The sequence below is a fragment of the Brassica napus genome, chromosome C5 (genome assembly GCF_020379485.1).
Source record: "Brassica napus cultivar Da-Ae chromosome C5, Da-Ae, whole genome shotgun sequence".
Classification (NCBI taxonomy): Eukaryota; Viridiplantae; Streptophyta; class Magnoliopsida; order Brassicales; family Brassicaceae; genus Brassica; species Brassica napus.
The window spans coordinates 874,973-891,544 of NC_063448.1; the positions used below are offsets into that span (position 1 = coordinate 874,973).

The 16,572-nt window shown below is 35.2% G+C and overlaps 3 protein-coding genes across 6 annotated transcripts; all 3 read right to left on the reverse strand.

The window, feature by feature from the left end:
* Positions 1-4,222: 4,222 nt before the first annotated feature.
* Positions 4,223-5,977, reverse strand: LOC125587380 (thiamine pyrophosphokinase 1-like). Of its 2 annotated transcripts, none has more exons than XM_048757677.1 (6): positions 5,801-5,977; positions 5,588-5,684; positions 5,201-5,273; positions 4,974-5,075; positions 4,632-4,881; positions 4,223-4,542 (listed from the first exon to the last, which is right to left on the reverse strand). In XM_048757677.1, exons 1-6 carry the CDS (start codon positions 5,928-5,930, stop codon positions 4,409-4,411), a joined length of 786 nt encoding a protein of 261 aa, XP_048613634.1. In that variant the 5' UTR covers positions 5,931-5,977; the 3' UTR covers positions 4,223-4,408. The 2 variants fall into 2 exon arrangements, with proteins under 2 accessions (XP_048613634.1, XP_048613635.1); XM_048757678.1 differs by having other exon boundaries at positions 5,588-5,689; positions 5,801-5,968.
* Positions 5,978-6,515: 538 nt separating this feature from the next.
* On the reverse strand, positions 6,516-13,044 carry LOC125587379. Of its 3 annotated transcripts, none has more exons than XM_048757668.1 (28): positions 12,786-13,044; positions 12,485-12,692; positions 12,285-12,385; positions 12,047-12,160; positions 11,811-11,957; positions 11,288-11,698; positions 11,043-11,200; positions 10,835-10,959; positions 10,654-10,745; positions 10,315-10,546; positions 10,169-10,232; positions 9,923-10,086; positions 9,781-9,851; positions 9,514-9,687; positions 9,336-9,407; positions 9,128-9,232; positions 8,962-9,051; positions 8,801-8,876; positions 8,618-8,714; positions 8,451-8,520; positions 8,184-8,363; positions 7,971-8,093; positions 7,806-7,889; positions 7,500-7,684; positions 7,280-7,418; positions 7,143-7,202; positions 6,948-7,052; positions 6,516-6,874 (listed from the first exon to the last, which is right to left on the reverse strand). In XM_048757668.1, exons 1-28 carry the CDS (start codon positions 12,870-12,872, stop codon positions 6,761-6,763), a joined length of 3,648 nt encoding a protein of 1,215 aa, XP_048613625.1. In that variant the 5' UTR covers positions 12,873-13,044; the 3' UTR covers positions 6,516-6,760. The 3 variants fall into 3 exon arrangements, with proteins under 3 accessions (XP_048613625.1, XP_048613624.1, XP_048613623.1); XM_048757667.1 differs by having other exon boundaries at positions 11,811-11,960; XM_048757666.1 differs by having other exon boundaries at positions 11,043-11,698.
* A 1,548-nt stretch (positions 13,045-14,592) lies between these two features.
* Positions 14,593-15,220, reverse strand: LOC125587382 (protein RALF-like 1). Its single transcript, XM_048757680.1, has one exon. It carries the CDS (start codon positions 15,154-15,156, stop codon positions 14,788-14,790), a length of 369 nt encoding a protein of 122 aa, XP_048613637.1. The 5' UTR covers positions 15,157-15,220; the 3' UTR covers positions 14,593-14,787.
* Between the last annotated feature and the right edge of the window lie 1,352 nt (positions 15,221-16,572).

Genomic DNA, 16,572 nt, shown 5'->3' on the forward strand with positions numbered 1-16,572 from the left:
CAAAGGTTTCAAACCTCTTTGACCTCCTTCATACGTTAGTGAATGATGCAACTATGCATTAAAACACTATTTTCATTTTTTTGAATTTTTCACAAAATCTTCGTGTTAACCCCCTACGAAAATATTTAGTTTTTCGGTAAATGTTCTATATACTGAAGCCTATTATCTTTAGTGTTGTTTTAAAATCTCTAAATACATTCTACATTTGTATTAATGTATATTAAACTCTGTACATGGGAATCGTTTTAAGTTTTTGTCAATTAATTTAGTAAAACTTCATAATACTCCCTAAATTGGTGGACTAACCACTATAAAATCGTTATTTTCTATTAAAACGGAGATAACAAAGGTTCCAAACCTCTTTGACCTTCATCATATGCTAGTGAAGGATGAAACTATGCATTAAATATTTTCATATTTTTTAATTTTTTTCTCAAAATTTATGTGTTAATCCCTACGAAAATATTAAGTTTGTCTGTAAATGCTCTATATACTGAAGTCTATTATCTTTAGTGCTGTTTTAAAATTACTAAACACATTCTACATTTGTATTAATGTATGTGAAACTCTATTTCAAGGTACATGGGAATCGTTTTAATTTTTTGTCAATTAATTTAGCAAAACTTCATAATACTCCCTAAATTGGTGGACTAACCACTATAAAATCGCTATTTTCTATATATATGGAGACAACAAAGGTCCCAAACCTCTTTGACCTTCATCATATGTTAGTGAATGATGCAACTATGCATTAAAACATTATTTTCATATTTTTGAATTTTTCTCAAAATCTATGTGTTAACCCCTACGAAAATATTTAGTTGTTCAGTAAATGCTCTATATATTGAAGTCTATGATCTTTAGTGTTGTTTTAAAATTTCTAAACACATTCTACATTTGTATTAATGTATATTAAAGTCTCTTTAATTGTAAATGGGCATCTTTTTAATTTTTTTGTCAATTAATTTAGTAAAATTTCATAACACTCCCTAAATTGGTGGACTAACCACTATAAAATCGCTATTTTATAGACAAACGGAGACAACAAAGGTTTCAAACCTCTTTTACCTTCATTATATGTTAGTGAAGGATTCAACTATGTATTAAAAAAATATTTTTTATATTTTTGAATTTTTCTCAAAATCTATGTATTAACCGCTACGAAAATATTGAATTTTTCGGTAAATGCTCTATATACTTAAACCTATGACCTTTAGTGTTGTTTTATAATATCTAAACACATTCTATATTTGTATTAATTTATATTAAACTCTCTTTCATTGTACATGGGCATCGTTTTAATTTTTTTTCAATTAATCTAGTAAATCTTTATAATACTCCCTAAATTTGCGGAATAATCACTATAAAATCGCTATTTTGTAGAGAAACAGAGACAAACCTCTTTGACCTCCTTAATATGTTAGTGAAGGATACAACTATGCATTAAAACCGTATTTTCATATTTTTCAATTTTTCTCAAAATCTATGTGTTAACCCCTACGAAAATATTTTGTTTTTCGGTAAATGCTCTATGTAGTGAAGCCTACTATCTTTAGTGTTATTTAAAATTTTTAAACACGTTCTACATTTGTATTAATGTATATTAAACTCTCTTTCATGGTACATGGAAATTGTTTTAATTTTTTGTCAATTAATTTAGTAAAACTTCATAATACTCTCAAAATTGGTGGACTAACCACTATAAAATCGTTATTTTCTATAAAAACGCAGACAACAAAGGTCTCAAACCTCTCCGACCTTCATCATATGTTAGTGAAAGATTCAACTATGCATTAAAACATTATTTTCATATTTTTTGAAATTTTCTCAAAATCTATGTGTTAACCCATACGAAAATATTTAGTTGTTCAGTAAATGTTCTATATACTGAAGTCTATGATCTTTAGTGTTGTTTTAAAATTTCTAAACACATTCTACATTTGTATTAATTTAAATTAAAGTCTCTTTAATTGTACATTGGCATCTTTTTAATTTTGTTGTCAATTAATTTAGTAAAATTTCATAATACTCCCTAAATTGGTGGACTAACCACTATAAAATCGCTATTTTATAGACAAACGGAGACAACAAAGGTTTCAAACCTCTTTGACCTTCCTAATATGTTAGTGAAGGATTTAACTATGCATTAAAACAATATTTTTTATATTTTTGAATTTTTCTCAAAATCTATGTGCTGAACGCTACGAAAATATTGAATTTTTCAATAAATGTTCTATATACTGAAGCCTATGATCTTTTGTGTTGTTTTAAAATTTCTAAACACATTCTACATTTGTATTAAATTATATTAAACTCTCTATTATTGTACATGGCCATCGTTTTAATTATTTTGTCAATTAATTTAGTAATACTCCCTAAATTAGTGGACTAATAACCACTATAAAATCGCTATTTTTTAGAGAAACGGAGACAACAAAGGTTCAAAACCTCTTTGACCTCCTTTATATGTTACTGAAGGATGCAACTATGCATTAAAACCGTATTTCATATTTTTCAATTTTCTCAAAGTCTTTGTGTTAACCCCTACGAAAATATTTTGTTTTTCGGTAAATGCTCTATATAGTGAAGCCTATTGTCTTTAGTGTTATTTAAAAATTTTAAACACATTATAAAATTGTACTAAATGTATATTAAACTCTTTTTCATAGTACTTGAAGATCGTTTTAATTTGTTTGTCAATTAATTTAGTAAAACAGCATAATACTCCCTAAATTGGTGGACTAACCACTATAAAATCGTTATTTTCTATTAAAACAGAGACGACAAAGGTTCCAAACCTCTTTGACCTTCATCATATGTTAGTGAATAATGCAACTATGCATTAAAACTGTATTTTCGTATTTTAGTTTTTTCTCAAAATTTATGTGTTAACCCCTACAAAAATATTTAGTTTTTCTGTAAATGCTCTATATACTGAAGCCTATTATCTTTAGTGTTGTTTTAAAATCTCTAAACACATTCTACATTTGTATTAATGTATATTAAAATCTATTTCATGGTACATGGGAATCGTTTTAATTTTTGGTCAATTAATTTAGTAAAACTTTATAATACTTCCTAAAATGGTGGACTAACCACTATAAAATTGTTATTTTCTATAAAAAAACGGAGACAACAAAGTTTCCAAACCTCTTTGACACTCATCATATTTTAGTGAAGGATGCAACTATACATTAAAACATTATTTTCATATTTTTGAATTTTTCTCAAAATCTATGTGTTAACCCCTACAAAAATATTTAGTTGTTCAGTAAATGCTCTATATACTGAAGTCTATGATCTTTAGTGTTGTTTTAAAATTTCTAAACACATTCTATATTTGTATTAATGTATATTAAAGTTTCTTTAATTTTACATGGACATCTTTTTAATTTTTTTTTCAATTAATTTAGTAAAATTTCATCATACTCCCTAAATTGGTGGATTAACCACTATAAAATAGCTATTTTGTAGAGAAACTGAGACAACAAAAATTTCAAACCTCTTTTACTTTCGTCATATGTTAGGGAAGGATGCAACTATGCATTAAAACAATATTTTTCATATTTTTGAATTTTTTTCAATACGAAAATATTGATTTTTTCAATAAATGCTCCATATACTGAAGCCTATGATCTTTAGTGTTGTTTTAAAATTTCTAAACATATTCTTCATTTGTATTAATGTATATTACTCTCTTTCATTGTACATAGGCATCATTTTAATTTTTTGTCAAATAATTTAGTAAAATTTCATAATACTCCTTAAATTGGTGGAATAACCACTATAAAATCGTTATTTTATAGAGAAACGGATACAACAAAAGTTCCAAACCTCTTTGACCTTCATCATTTGTTAGTGAAGGATGCAACAATGCATTAAAACAATATTTTCATATTTTTGAATTTTTTTTAAATCTATGTGTTAACAATCCTACGAAAATATTGAATTTTTTAGTAAATGCTCTATATACTAAATCCTATGATCTTTAGTGTTGTTTTTAATATTAAATTCTCTTTCACGGTACTTGAACATCGTTTTAATTTTTTGTCAATTAATTTATTAAAACTTCATAATACTCCTTAAATTGGTGAAATAACCACTATAAAATCGTTAGTCTTAAGAGTGATTGTACTCTACTCATTCACCCTTTGAGTTCTTTCTTTATAAACTCTAAACATCCAACTCTAATCATCCAGTCACAATGACTAAACCATTGAAATCATCTCGTAAAAAACCGCATCTAAGTAATCAAATAACAAGAGTAATGGTACATCCAACAAGTCTTATTCCTACCTGATGCTAGAGTGAAAACACAACAATAATATTGAAGTACTGCAATGTATGAAAGATATCGTAGAAAAAATAGCAACGTGTCCTTGTTGTTGTTGTTTACCCCACGCCACGCCTAAGGTCTCGTGGAGTCTTGTTTCTTGATGGATATCGTCCACAAGAGATCTGAATCCGACTCGACTGTGATTTTCTCCCCTTTAACCATATTCGATGTACTTATCAATCCACCAAACCTCATCTCAGTGTCGTCTGAAAACAAATGTAAACCATGGTTAGACCAATATGATGGCTTTAAGAAAGATGTTAAACAACACTGAGATCGGTTTGATGTAACTTACTGAGATCCCATTGAAGCCCCGTGGTTGTGGTTTTGGCAGATGGAGCGCCGATAGGGATAAGTCCACAGTGAGGTCCTTGGAGAGAAGGCTGAATTCGAATCTCGTGTCGATGAGTCTTTGGAAGGAGTTGGATGAGGCAGTCATCAGACAAAAGGATTATCCTAGTGTCTGGATATCGATACAAGACGTTGAGATTACCGGCTTCGTGATCAAATCTTCCCCCGAGTGCCCCTGTTGCAAGAATCTGGAGCTACCAGAAGAAAGAAAGCAAAAAAAAAAGGGTGAAACAAAATGAAACACATAGCTTTTAGGCTATGAGAAAGATTGAAATGCTTAACTTACTCTGCAGGTCTCTTGATTCAGCGTAGAGTCACGGATAAACAAGATGCATTTATCAAGATCAGTGGTGTCTTGATCATGAGATTCATCTATCACTTTAGTTCCCTGGAGAAAGGAAACACCAAATTAGAACAATCAATCAAAAGCAGAGAAAGACACACCATACAATGTGATTCTTATACAATAATACAGAACGGAAGAACAACAAATACACACAACAAGAAGCTTACCAAGCTTTGATAAAAGTGGAGGACATCAAGGCGAATAGAGTCCATATCTCCCTTGATAACATCTGGCTTATACCTAAAGACATTTACATACATCCTCAGAACCACCTCTGCAAGTTTCTTAATAGGTACAAAAAAACAGACTGAGTTTTGGCTATAAAGACAAGAACTTTCCAGTTTCTCGAAAAAATCAAAATTTCTATATACAAACAAACCATCAGTTGTCAGATCATAAACAGATAAGAGTTTGAATCCATAGGCTTCTCAATATCTTCAGACAGAGACTATTTCTTTTTTTCCAATAAACCATCCCCAAAATTTTATTTTTTAAATCAGTCTCCCTAATTCAAAAGTTTCAGACAAGATAAAAGATGCGGAAACAGACAAAACCTGTTACGGATGAGGAGAGCGTCTTCGCGAGGGAAGAAGAGAGGTAACTCGTCGTAGATGCGATTAGCGCCTCCATCAGCACAAACACGGAGTTTTGCTGTTCTAACACACACAACATTCGAAACGAATAAACAAACCTGATAAAAAATAATTACCCAACACAGAGAGAGTATCATCATCTATCTTTGTCCGAATAGAGAGAAAAGGAGGTACCATGTTCCCAGAGAAGAGGAGTGAATCGTGGTAGATTCTGGTTAAGAACGACGATAGCGTATGCTGAAGCTTCGTCGGCGGGAATCGACGGGAGGAGAAAGCTCGAAGAGTGAATCATTACTTCTGACATCGGAAACGGCGAGATGAGATGGATCGTCTGTCTCTGTAATGATTTATATTAAATTGATATAAATACATATAAGCGAACCGACCAAAAGGGTTGACTTTTCAAAGATTGATTTGGTTAAAAAGGTGGGCCACGTCTTATTATATTAGTCCTGTGACGTCGTTTTACTATTGTTTCTTCTTCCTTTTCCTGACCATTGAAAAGGTATCTTTATAACCTATAGTTCCTATTTTATTCTTCATTCTTTTTTTTTTTTTTTTTTAAAGTAGAGATATTTTCCTTGCAATTGTATTATTGTTACTGACATCTTTCCAGAAGATCAACTTGGCCTCGCATGAAATCAAACATTTTTGTATTTTCAAAGGAACACCATTAAAACAAAGAGAAAGCGAAATCTAATTAACTTGTTAAAAATAGTAACTATTCCTAGTAATAGAACAGGTTAGTGGACCGTTGTTTTCATATCCAAATTGTGCATTGTCCCTTCAGCCAATAAGAGGATGGATGCTCTTGTAGAAATCTCATTATCTAGTTCAGTGAATTTTCAACCAACATAGTAAAAGAAACAAAAAAAAATAAAGATGGAAATAAATAACAAAATAACCAGTTAAATAACTAAACCTTCTCTATATACATAGTAGTTCAGAGTACATCATTAAGCACCATTAAGCATGTAATAATAGATTGCACATCGGATGTTTCTCGAGCGAACAAAACATTTTTAGATCATTCAAGAGGATTCTTCTCTCTCTTAAAGGATCAACGAGAGTTTTTTCAATATGGATAAAGGGAAAAACAAAAAACAACTTCCATGCCTCCGCTCTGTTTTATCTTTACATGAAGTAGCTGAGTGACGTCTTCTTCCTTGAACCTCCTTCTCCATATAGCTCGTTCCACTGCTGAAGCTCGTTCATGTTCGATGAATCAGTCGACACACTCGCACACACCTACAACACGACACATATCCATTCAATCCCAAATGTTATAAACTATTGTGTCAATGTTTTCAGTCTCTCAAACCTGTTCATGTGCGGTCTTGAAATCCTTCATGTTCAAGGGTCTAATGTCAGTACTATTATACAACTGCGGCATTGGTCGGTTTTCGGCTTGAGCTACACTTCTCTCCTGCGAGTCACAAACACAGCATTGAGTTCTGGTTTATAGAACCACAAATGTAAAATAACACACTGTGATGTTAAAGATAAGAGCCAAAACCTTCTTTTCCTTTTCCAGTATCTCTCGGATGGGTAGATGTGCTGCGGTCACGCAAAGATTCTGCAAACCCAAAATGGTATGATGTTTAAGAAACAGGCTTTTATATTTTTAAAACTGGATGGAGAGAAATAACAGACCTTCAAGTCACTCCCAGAGTACCCATCTGTCATGTTGGCTATAGCTTCCAAATCTACGTCCTCTGCCATCTCTTCTTTTGCCAATATTACGCTCAAGATCTTCGATCTGTTTGCTGAATCCGGCAGATTAACCATCAACCTGAACATCAGAATACCAACTCTTTAGCGATGCTGCTTCGAAGATGACATGAAACAGAGAATCATTTGACAGTTTATTTACCTTCGCGGAAGCCTTCTAATCACAGCTTCGTCAAGGTCGAATGGCCTGTTGGTAGCAGCTAGCACTAAAACTCGTTCTTTATCCTTTGTGCGCAAACCGTCCCAGTTTATCATGAATTCGTTCTTCATCTTACGCATAGCTTCATGTTCTCCTGGATTCTCCCTTCTTCCCAACATGCTATCAACCTATATAATTTCGTTTCCAATTCAAAACATATTCAGAAGGCATAAGAAAAGGGAAACTAAACGAGCATTCAAAGAAGCATAAAGCAGAAGAGAGCTGTTTTGAAAAAGTCTCGCAACATACCTCATCAACAAAGATGACGCTCGGAGCTATCTTACTTGCTAAAGAGAAAACGGCTTTTACATACTTCTCTCCCTCACCAAACCACTACAAAAACAAAATCTAAACGTCAAGTCTAATCTCAAGGACATATTCATGAATCAGGTCACAGTTCTTAGAAATATATACCTTCGAAGTAATGCTGGACATTGAAATATTGATAAAGTTTGCACCAGCCTCAGTTGCAACTGCCTTTGCCAGCATAGTCTTCCCTGTACCAGGCGGTCCAAACAACAGTATACCCTTTGTAGGCTGCATTTAAAAATAAAACCAGTTATATTTCAGTTTCTAAAGAAGAGGGAGTGGAAACAGACAATTGAAAGTGAAAAAGCGACAAGGTACCTTTGTGAGCTGGCCTTTGCCAAACAATTCAGGTCTTTGAAGAGGAAGCATCACCAACTCCTTCAAGGTGTCTTTCACATTTTCCAACGCCCCAATATCATCAAACGAAACACCAATATCGCTTGGAGGAATGACGTCTGATAGTAGCTTCTTCTCGAATTCATTCTCAGTAACAACATCCTGTAATGACATAGCATAGTAATTATTAAAATAATAAACTTGGTTAGCGTAGGGAGGCAATGACGTAAGAAGGATTATGAATATTACTTTGAGAGATTTCTTTGTGCTCTTGTTTTCGTTTTGAATCCCATGCAACACCTGCAGGCCATATGTGATGCTGCCGGAACACATGCCAAAAAGGTTATATTTTCAAGAAAATATCACAAGAAACAATCCTAGTTATATACTACAGGGCTCTTATTCAAAAAGCTCACTTTTCGGCAGAGATGATAAGCTTGTTGTCTTTGACCGTCGGTTCTGAGCAGGTCATAAGATGGTGACTGAAAGCCCAGCCAACCACTTTCTCCACGCCTAATAATCATAAAGTTGTGGGTTAGCCAAATAACCAAAGACTCGAGGAAAAAGACAGAAAAGGAAAGAGGGACGAAAGATCCCACTATCAGTCGGAAGGGATTGATCTTTGATGCACAAGGTTTCGAGGTCAGGGCACTCCAGACGGTTTTTGCTAAGAACCTGCAAGAATCATTGAAAAGGACATAAGCAAACACACAAAAGAAGAAATAACCAGCGACATGGGATATCATTCAAAAACGCTCACCGCACGGATGCTTGAAAGATTAGCTTGAGCCTTTAGGATCTCTGTATCACGTTCGAGTTTCTCCTTCCAGTCCAACAGCAAAGCTTCGTCCTATTATATTTTTAGAAGAAAAGAAAATGTCATAAGAAAGAAAAAAATGATACCAGAAAAGAGAACAGGATCATACCTCAGGTAACTGGATGGTCACTTTGTTAGGAAATAGCCTAGTGATTTGTTTCAGTGATTTAGGCATTTCTTTGTTCCTATCCTGCAGTCTACCACCAAAGTTATCCTGCAGACGACATGAAAACAACTCTCTACGTATAAAAGGGAGATAGTTTATATATTTTTGCATACGCATGGATAATGTTAAAGAAAGAGTCGGGTTATCATACCGGAAATGCAAGATCCAGCAATGTTGTCTGGTTGCTGCCAAACTTTGTGAACAAGAAACCTCCAGGATGGGACTGAAGATGAAATATCAAAAGAGGTCAACTAATCATTTTGAAAAGAAGATGAGAATAATTAAGACGGCTTAAGCATACAAAAATAGAGTTCAAATAGAATTCATACTTTCTCCTTTCGGTTGTCCAATTGGGTTTGCGAGGCTATGACAACAACATTCTCCGGTAATTTCTCAAGCTTGCTCTTCAAAGTTACATACACTTCCGTGTTCCCCGACACAGATTTATCAATGTCTTTCAAGAACAATATCAATGACCCTTTTTCACTTTCGTTAGTAAGCACCTACAGTATCATTCAAAGAGGTTATAAAGGGACTACTAAGCAGCGCTCTTCAAATTAAATAGAGAGGCAGTAAAAGGTGGTGCTAAGAACTACCTCAAAGATTTCATTAATGGCAAGTCTATCAGCATTGTCACTGGAATAACTATCTAACCGAAGTGAAGTAGCTGCACACAACGAATGTCATTAGTACAATTAACTTTTGACGCAAATGCGTAGATATTAAAAGGAAAATTACCAGTACAAAAGAAACCACGGTCCTTTTCGCATAGACCACCAAGATCATTGCCATCTACTATCGGTCTATCAAATCTAACCCCGATTTTTGAAGATACATTGTCTTCAAACGCAAGGAGTACTTTGCCCTGCAAACCTGTTGTCGGTCCCCTAGATAGAATAGCACTAAAAAGGAAACAAAACTGTGTTATGATTACAACAATCTACATCAGAAGAAAAAAATGAGAAGAGAAACGACAAACAATACCTATGTGCGGTATGGAAAGAAGTAACTGAAGAAGTTGCAGGGCCTACAAACTTCACTCGATCACCTAATAATTACAGAAATGCTGTTCAATAAAACAGAATGTGGCACAAAAACGAAACTGAAATATAATGCGTATATAATCATACCAGTTTTAAAGGTGTAACTTTTAGAGGTTGCGGTTGACACTTCTTGCCTCATAACAGCCTGAGAATTCAATGTTGATCCACCTGTTATATCAGCCTCAACACTTGAAGTTGGTTTCTTATGCTGCATGACGGCAGCATGTGCAGCCGCCTGTACGGCTCGTTTGGCAATCACAGTTAATCTTTCACGCCTGGAACTATCTTTGGAAGAATCTGATTCCTTAGCTGTTGGTCCCTGAAGCCACACATTCAAAGAGCGTCAATTTAATACCAATATACTCACGATACAATATCAGACGCTCAAATGACGAGAAAAATATAAAAGGCTAACTGGAAGTTTACCCCAGGTAATAAGAGTGTGTCAACAATCATCAATTTGGCCCCATAATTTTTCGCAAGCGCTTTTGCTAAAGCTTCCTGATATATCTCAGAGCCTTCAAATATACCATATGAAAATTTTGTTATGCAAATAGATAAGAGAAACAAAATAATTAAAAAATTATATTCAGAGTTTCGTTCATACCAGCTGGCCCAGAGAGCAAGATACGGGGACACACTGTCGACAGGTCTGATGCATACTTTGCAAACTTGCTTTCAGACTTCATATGGACATATGTTGATGCTATCAAAACATCCTTAGTTGTGCCACTGACAAACGCAGAGAATTGTTTATCAAAATATGGAAGATCACAATACGTGTTGTCCATCTTATCATAGTTTGTATAACTGACCTTAAAAAGTATGGGAAGTTCTCAAAAGAAACTTCTATGTCCTGAGGATTGAGTACTCCTGCTCGCAGAAAATCCTTATGTGCTTGACGTCTGGTTGCCACCGAAGCTGATGAACTGTCACACTCTTTCGGCACTTCCTTCACTTCCCTTCCATCATCCTTCAGTATTTTGGAAACGTTACCCCTTAAATCAAGTAGGCGCAAAAATATTGGTCTAATTTCATATCCAGGACCAGGAATACTTACACCTTCTTCAGTTTCTTGAGATGGATCCATTCCGTTTCCATCAGCATTAAGGTCATCGTTGGCAGTTAAAGAGGGTGAGACAACTGATTTATCCGCCGAAGCAATCGCAGCATGATCATTGCTACTATCCGCATCATTCATATCAACATCCGGAATGCAATCATCGGAGCTAGAAGGCAGCACAGAAACCTCTGGATTTTGCTGCATTTTGCCGTTTTTAGCAGGAGGTGGTAGAAAAGGGAGATTGTGTATCTTTCTTAAAGACGCCAATAGAGAACATGATGAAGAGTCTCCTGCTCTTGTCTCAACATGAAGCCCTTTCCGAGGGGCAGCACTTTGCGCTTCGAAAATGCTCACTGAAGAAGCTCTATCTGGTGCAGCTAGATTCTCATCTTTCAGAGGCTGAAAGATCTGAACACTATGTCAAGGAAACAAAACAATATACCACCAACATCATAGATAGATAGATAAAAAGAAAAGAACAATGTGATCATAGCTTTCCAGAACACTCTTAAAAGGATACATAAGCATGCTTCCCAGGGTTGCTGAAGACAACCTCATCACCACCCCGCAGATGAACACAAGTGCTCTTTTGATAAACCTTGCCATTGACCTGAACAAGAACTCCAGTCCCAATTATCTCCAGCGAGGCAACTGAAGGACCTCCCTGCTGCTAATTAAAAAAAAAAAAAAAAAAAACATTATAAGTGAAAAAGTTAGGCTAGTAGAAAACTTAACCAAACAGATAGACTTTCATACCTCCATCTGCCTCAGTTCACATAGAACGCTAGGCATGGACTGATCTTTGATAGATAAATCGCATCCTCGCCGTCCAACAGTAAACACAGGGCCTCTCATGACACGATGAGGGTTCTGAAACCGCAAATAAACAACATGATTAATACTCAACTAATGTGCATTGTCAGCTATAAACCCCACTAGGCTTCAGTACACTGAGCACCACGGCACACATGCAAAAGAACATACTGACACAGACCTGTGGATACTGAGAAATAAGCTTCGCCCAAGGAGCCTTAGTCCGCTTCAGCCACAGCTTCTCAGCTTTTTTAGACTTGTCAGCTTCAGCCACAACTTCACCTGTAAAGATATGCAGAAAATAAAAAAAAAAAGGATTTTGTTTCTTTCATAAAAGAATAAACTTTTTTTCTTCAAACATGCAACATGCAAAAACCAAACCTGTGGGTGTTGGCGTCACCAAGCCTTGGACTTGTTGGTTAGTGTCGGCATCAGGACAGCTCGCATCGTTTGCAATAACTGGATCATTAGTTCCCAGCTTCGAAGGCTCTCCAGATTCGGATCCAGGAGCCGAAACAGGGTTCTGATTATTCTCAATCGGCGCATCACTCGCCGCCGACGAAGACCCCGCCGGTTCCGCCGCCGTCGCCTAGGGTTTCGGAGCCAAAAGAAAACTCAAAATCAAAACGAAATTGGGAATCAAGAAGCGGAAAATCAAACAATTGGTACTCCGATCTTTAACCTTGGAGCGTTTGGTAGGGCGTGACGATGAAGTTTCGGGAGGAGAGTTCCGCTTTGAAGCGGATGAGCTGCGTCTTGTCTCCACCATGATTGTCTAGAAACGAATCTCTCTTCTTGTTCGCCGCCGCTTTGATCCCCCTAATCAGAAACGCTTCGAAAGAAAGAGGAGATTTTCGCAAAGGAACGATTTTTACTGCAAAGCTTTGTTTTTGTATATATACACATTAATATCTCCTTTTTCCTAATATTTCTAAAAAGGAAAAACAATTGTTACATTATTATTATTTTTTTATTTTAAGAAAGTAATTTCGTATCAATTGTTTTTTTTTTTATAAAAGACAAAACGTTAATTAAAAACAAAATCAGCTCCACTTGAGAGCTTTTGACCCCCAGAAAACAGATAATTTAGTTTGGATATTTGATGGGGAGTAGATTCTCTCTTTAGCTTATTGTCAAGTAGATATTTATTAAAAAATCTAAAGTCCAACAGTCAATATTTGTTTTTTTTTTTCCCAAAAAAAGAGAGACCAATTATTATTAATGGTTTATAAAAGACCGATAGAATATTCTGCATGCTAATGTTTAGACCTGTTCATATAATAATGACAGCTTGGTATGCGTCTATCTATCGCAGTCCAAGTAGCGTAGTTTACAACAGCCTCACAGCAAAATCCACTTGATCATCATCCAAAAGTTGTAGTACTCTTTCTATTTTTCAAGTTGCATGCTTTTTAGATTGTTACATAGTTTACAAGATTTGTTAACATATTAAATCTAGATGAATAAAATAAATGCTAAGCGCTTTGGACATTTAATTCTCTAGTATTTGTACGCATGTCTTCAATTTTGGGTTTGTAGATTGTAGTAAAGAGATGTAACCACCAAGCTACTTAACAGTTGATGTTGTATTAAACACGTGAAATAGTCCCGCCTTTATATATAGACTGAGTAATAAACTAATTATTAAAATCAAAGCTATTACAATCAGAAAAATGTAATTGGGTAACGACCTATGGTGTTGTGTGTGTTTCGGGCCCATTAAGTTAACCCGTATTGGAATCTGATGATCCAGTATGCTTTACGGTTGTTTTTTATATGCCTAGAGCGCACTCAGTAATATATATTGGATTAGCCGGAAAACATCTGAATACCTTCCGACTAATATCACGGAAGTAGACCGATCATCTGTTGCAACCCAACATATACCAACATGTAAACCAATTGGACCGAAACTCAAACTCAAACCCATACTAACCAAATAGTGATAATTTAAGCTCTACAGTTGCTGATCGTAATAAATATTACTCCCACGTTTTTATATTTTTGAAGGTTTTACATGTATTAAAAATATTACTCTCCCATTTATGGATACTTTGTTTTTGTGATAAATTATAGTATATAATTATGATCTATCAAAATTTAATAAATATAATTAATATATTAAATTTTACAATTTACCATTATTACTTAATAAAAATATATTATAAAAATTAAAAATGTAATCTTAAAACAATTTTTTCTCTATTAAAGATTATTTTGAAACTGAGAGAGTAACAAAATCATCATAAATTACCGTAAAATTTTGAATTCAAATTCTCAGTATTTAATTTTTTACATATTTTATTAGTGAGAAAAGAAAAAGGTAAAGCAATATAAAGTCAACATCGTTAACATGTTTGTTAGTTGTTAGGGTTTAGGTTGAGAGTTGGTCGCTTATGTAGTTTATTTACAGCTTGAGCACGCATCCACACACTTTTTCAGCAACCGAGAAACCCGGTTACTTAATTGGAACGCGGTAAAACCAAACCTGGTTTTAAATAAACATAGGCCTTGTACTATTATTTGTGCAAGATAGTACACATGAATATTCAAAGCTTATAGCACAACTAAACACTTAATGGATCATACAACAACCCAAGATTATTCACATCCAAATCCAACTTATATGAGTACCGTACAAATTATAAGAAACCATAAAGAAGAGAAGAACTTGTTCTTGACACCTAACTCCTACAACGAGCAATAGCACTGCAACCACGACTATAAGGATTAGCCTGAGCTCCGTTCTGGCAATTGTAATAAGACGCCCCTCTTCTCGAACAAGGGACACTGTTCCGCTTCAAAGCTTGATAGCTTATGTACTTTGTTGTCGCCAATATTCTTCTGTTGATCTCTGAGTCCATCTCCTCTTCCTCTGTTCCGATACAATCTGCTATTGAACCGTAGCAGCCTGAGGAGCCATGGACTCCCGTCGAGGACCATTCTAGACCCTTGAGGTCATCGGTGAGGCCGGCTTGGATCAGAGGTGAAGAGATGATTAAGAAGATGCTGACTATCATAACGGTTGGGAACAGAGAAAAAGACTTGGCCATTTTTTTCCTTTCTTTCTTTAGGTTTCTATTGTATGCATCCTTGTTGCTTAACTTATGTTTATATATATACCTTGGCGAGTGCGTGGATAAAAGTTTTGTTTTTGTTAGTGGTTGAACATGTTTTTTTTTCTTTTTTTTTTTTTTTTTTTTTGTCATCTGATATATTAAGAAACGCTTGAACAACTCAAGCAAGGGAAACATACAACATTAAATTCTTTAGATCAGACTTATCCACAGACGGATATTCCTTTCTCCTAAGAAAAACATCCAGACTCACGAACATAGAAAACAAGTCCATAATCATCATACCATAAAAGGTCTGTGAACTACTAAAAACCCAACCACAACTAAGTAGAGGGAACGCATTCCTCGTTCTCAAAGAGACCTCTCAACCATCTTGGAGCACCTGTAGCTACATAAGACTGAGACAAACCTGATCTGATCACACTTTGGGCAATGACGAAAGCCCCTCTATTAGTCTCTCTGTCTTCCTTTATCACCCTCCACCACTCGATCTTGCCAAGTCTTTCCATCAACTGTAACTGTTGGCATCTATAATTCGGCCATGCCTTGGGTCTTAGAATTACCTTCATGAAAAGATCATCATCTAAGGCAAAGATAACTCTGTTGAGATGATGAGAGTGCATGCTCTCTATAGCCCACAACAGCCCTTGATAGCTTGCCTCTTCCTTGGAATTGGTATTTGAGAGAGCCCGACGACTATGTAGCATAACCTTACCTCTATCATTTCTCAACACCCAAGCAACACCACAGTTTTTCTGTTCTTTGTTTTGATAAACACCCAAGTTGCATTTTAACCAGCCATTGGGGGGAGCAGACCATGACTTCTTCACACCCGTCACTGCCTCTTGCTCTTCCTTAACTCCCTGCTCTTCATTCTTTTGAGCCATTAACCAGAATTCCGCTTCCTCTCTGATCTTAGCCACCAAGTCTATGGTTCTAGCTTGTTTTCCTTCAAAGATAATTCCATTTCTGTATTTCCACAAATACCACACAATCCAAGGAATCGAGTTTCTCACCCCTTCTGGAACCGAGGAGTTCTTTATTAAGAGTAGCAGGGAGTGGAAGTTTGAAAAATGAGACACTTCATCAAAACCACTCTCCGAATAAGGGACATCTGCCAAAGCCCAAACCTGTCTTGCGATGGAGCAGCGGAAAATTATGTGATTAATAGACTCTCCTTGAAAACCACAAGCCTGACATACCGGGTCCATTTTGATACCTCTTTTCACCAGAAGGTCACCTACTGGTACCGCATTACTTACTGTTTTTTTTCTTTCTTTTATGCTATTTATTATCAAAATTAAGTGATTTTGTTTAATAGATAAATATTTAAACATTATAGAATGTATTATGGTATTTACATAAATGCCATTTGACAATGAGATTCAAAAA

Bases quoted from the DNA above. Each gene is read 5' to 3' on its own strand.
- LOC125587380 (XM_048757677.1), bottom strand. From the start codon at position 5,930: ATGTCAGAAGTAATGATTCACTCTTCGAGCTTTCTCCTCCCGTCGATT. The intron at 5,274-5,587 runs GTTTTGTCTGTT...AAATGTCTTTAG, and splicing joins GCTCTCCTCATCCGTAACAG to GTATAAGCCAGATGTTATCA. The intron at 5,076-5,200 runs GTAAGCTTCTTG...TCCTTTCTCCAG, and splicing joins TCCACTTTTATCAAAGCTTG to GGAACTAAAGTGATAGATGA.
- LOC125587382 (XM_048757680.1), bottom strand. From the start codon at position 15,156: ATGGCCAAGTCTTTTTCTCTGTTCCCAACCGTTATGATAGTCAGCATC.
- LOC125587379 (XM_048757666.1), bottom strand. From the start codon at position 12,872: ATGGTGGAGACAAGACGCAGCTCATCCGCTTCAAAGCGGAACTCTCCT. The intron at 11,958-12,046 runs GTATGAAAGTCT...TTTAATTAGCAG, and splicing joins GTGAACTGAGGCAGATGGAG to CAGGGAGGTCCTTCAGTTGC. The intron at 9,408-9,513 runs GTATGAATTCTA...TTTCATCTTCAG, and splicing joins TGGACAACCGAAAGGAGAAA to TCCCATCCTGGAGGTTTCTT.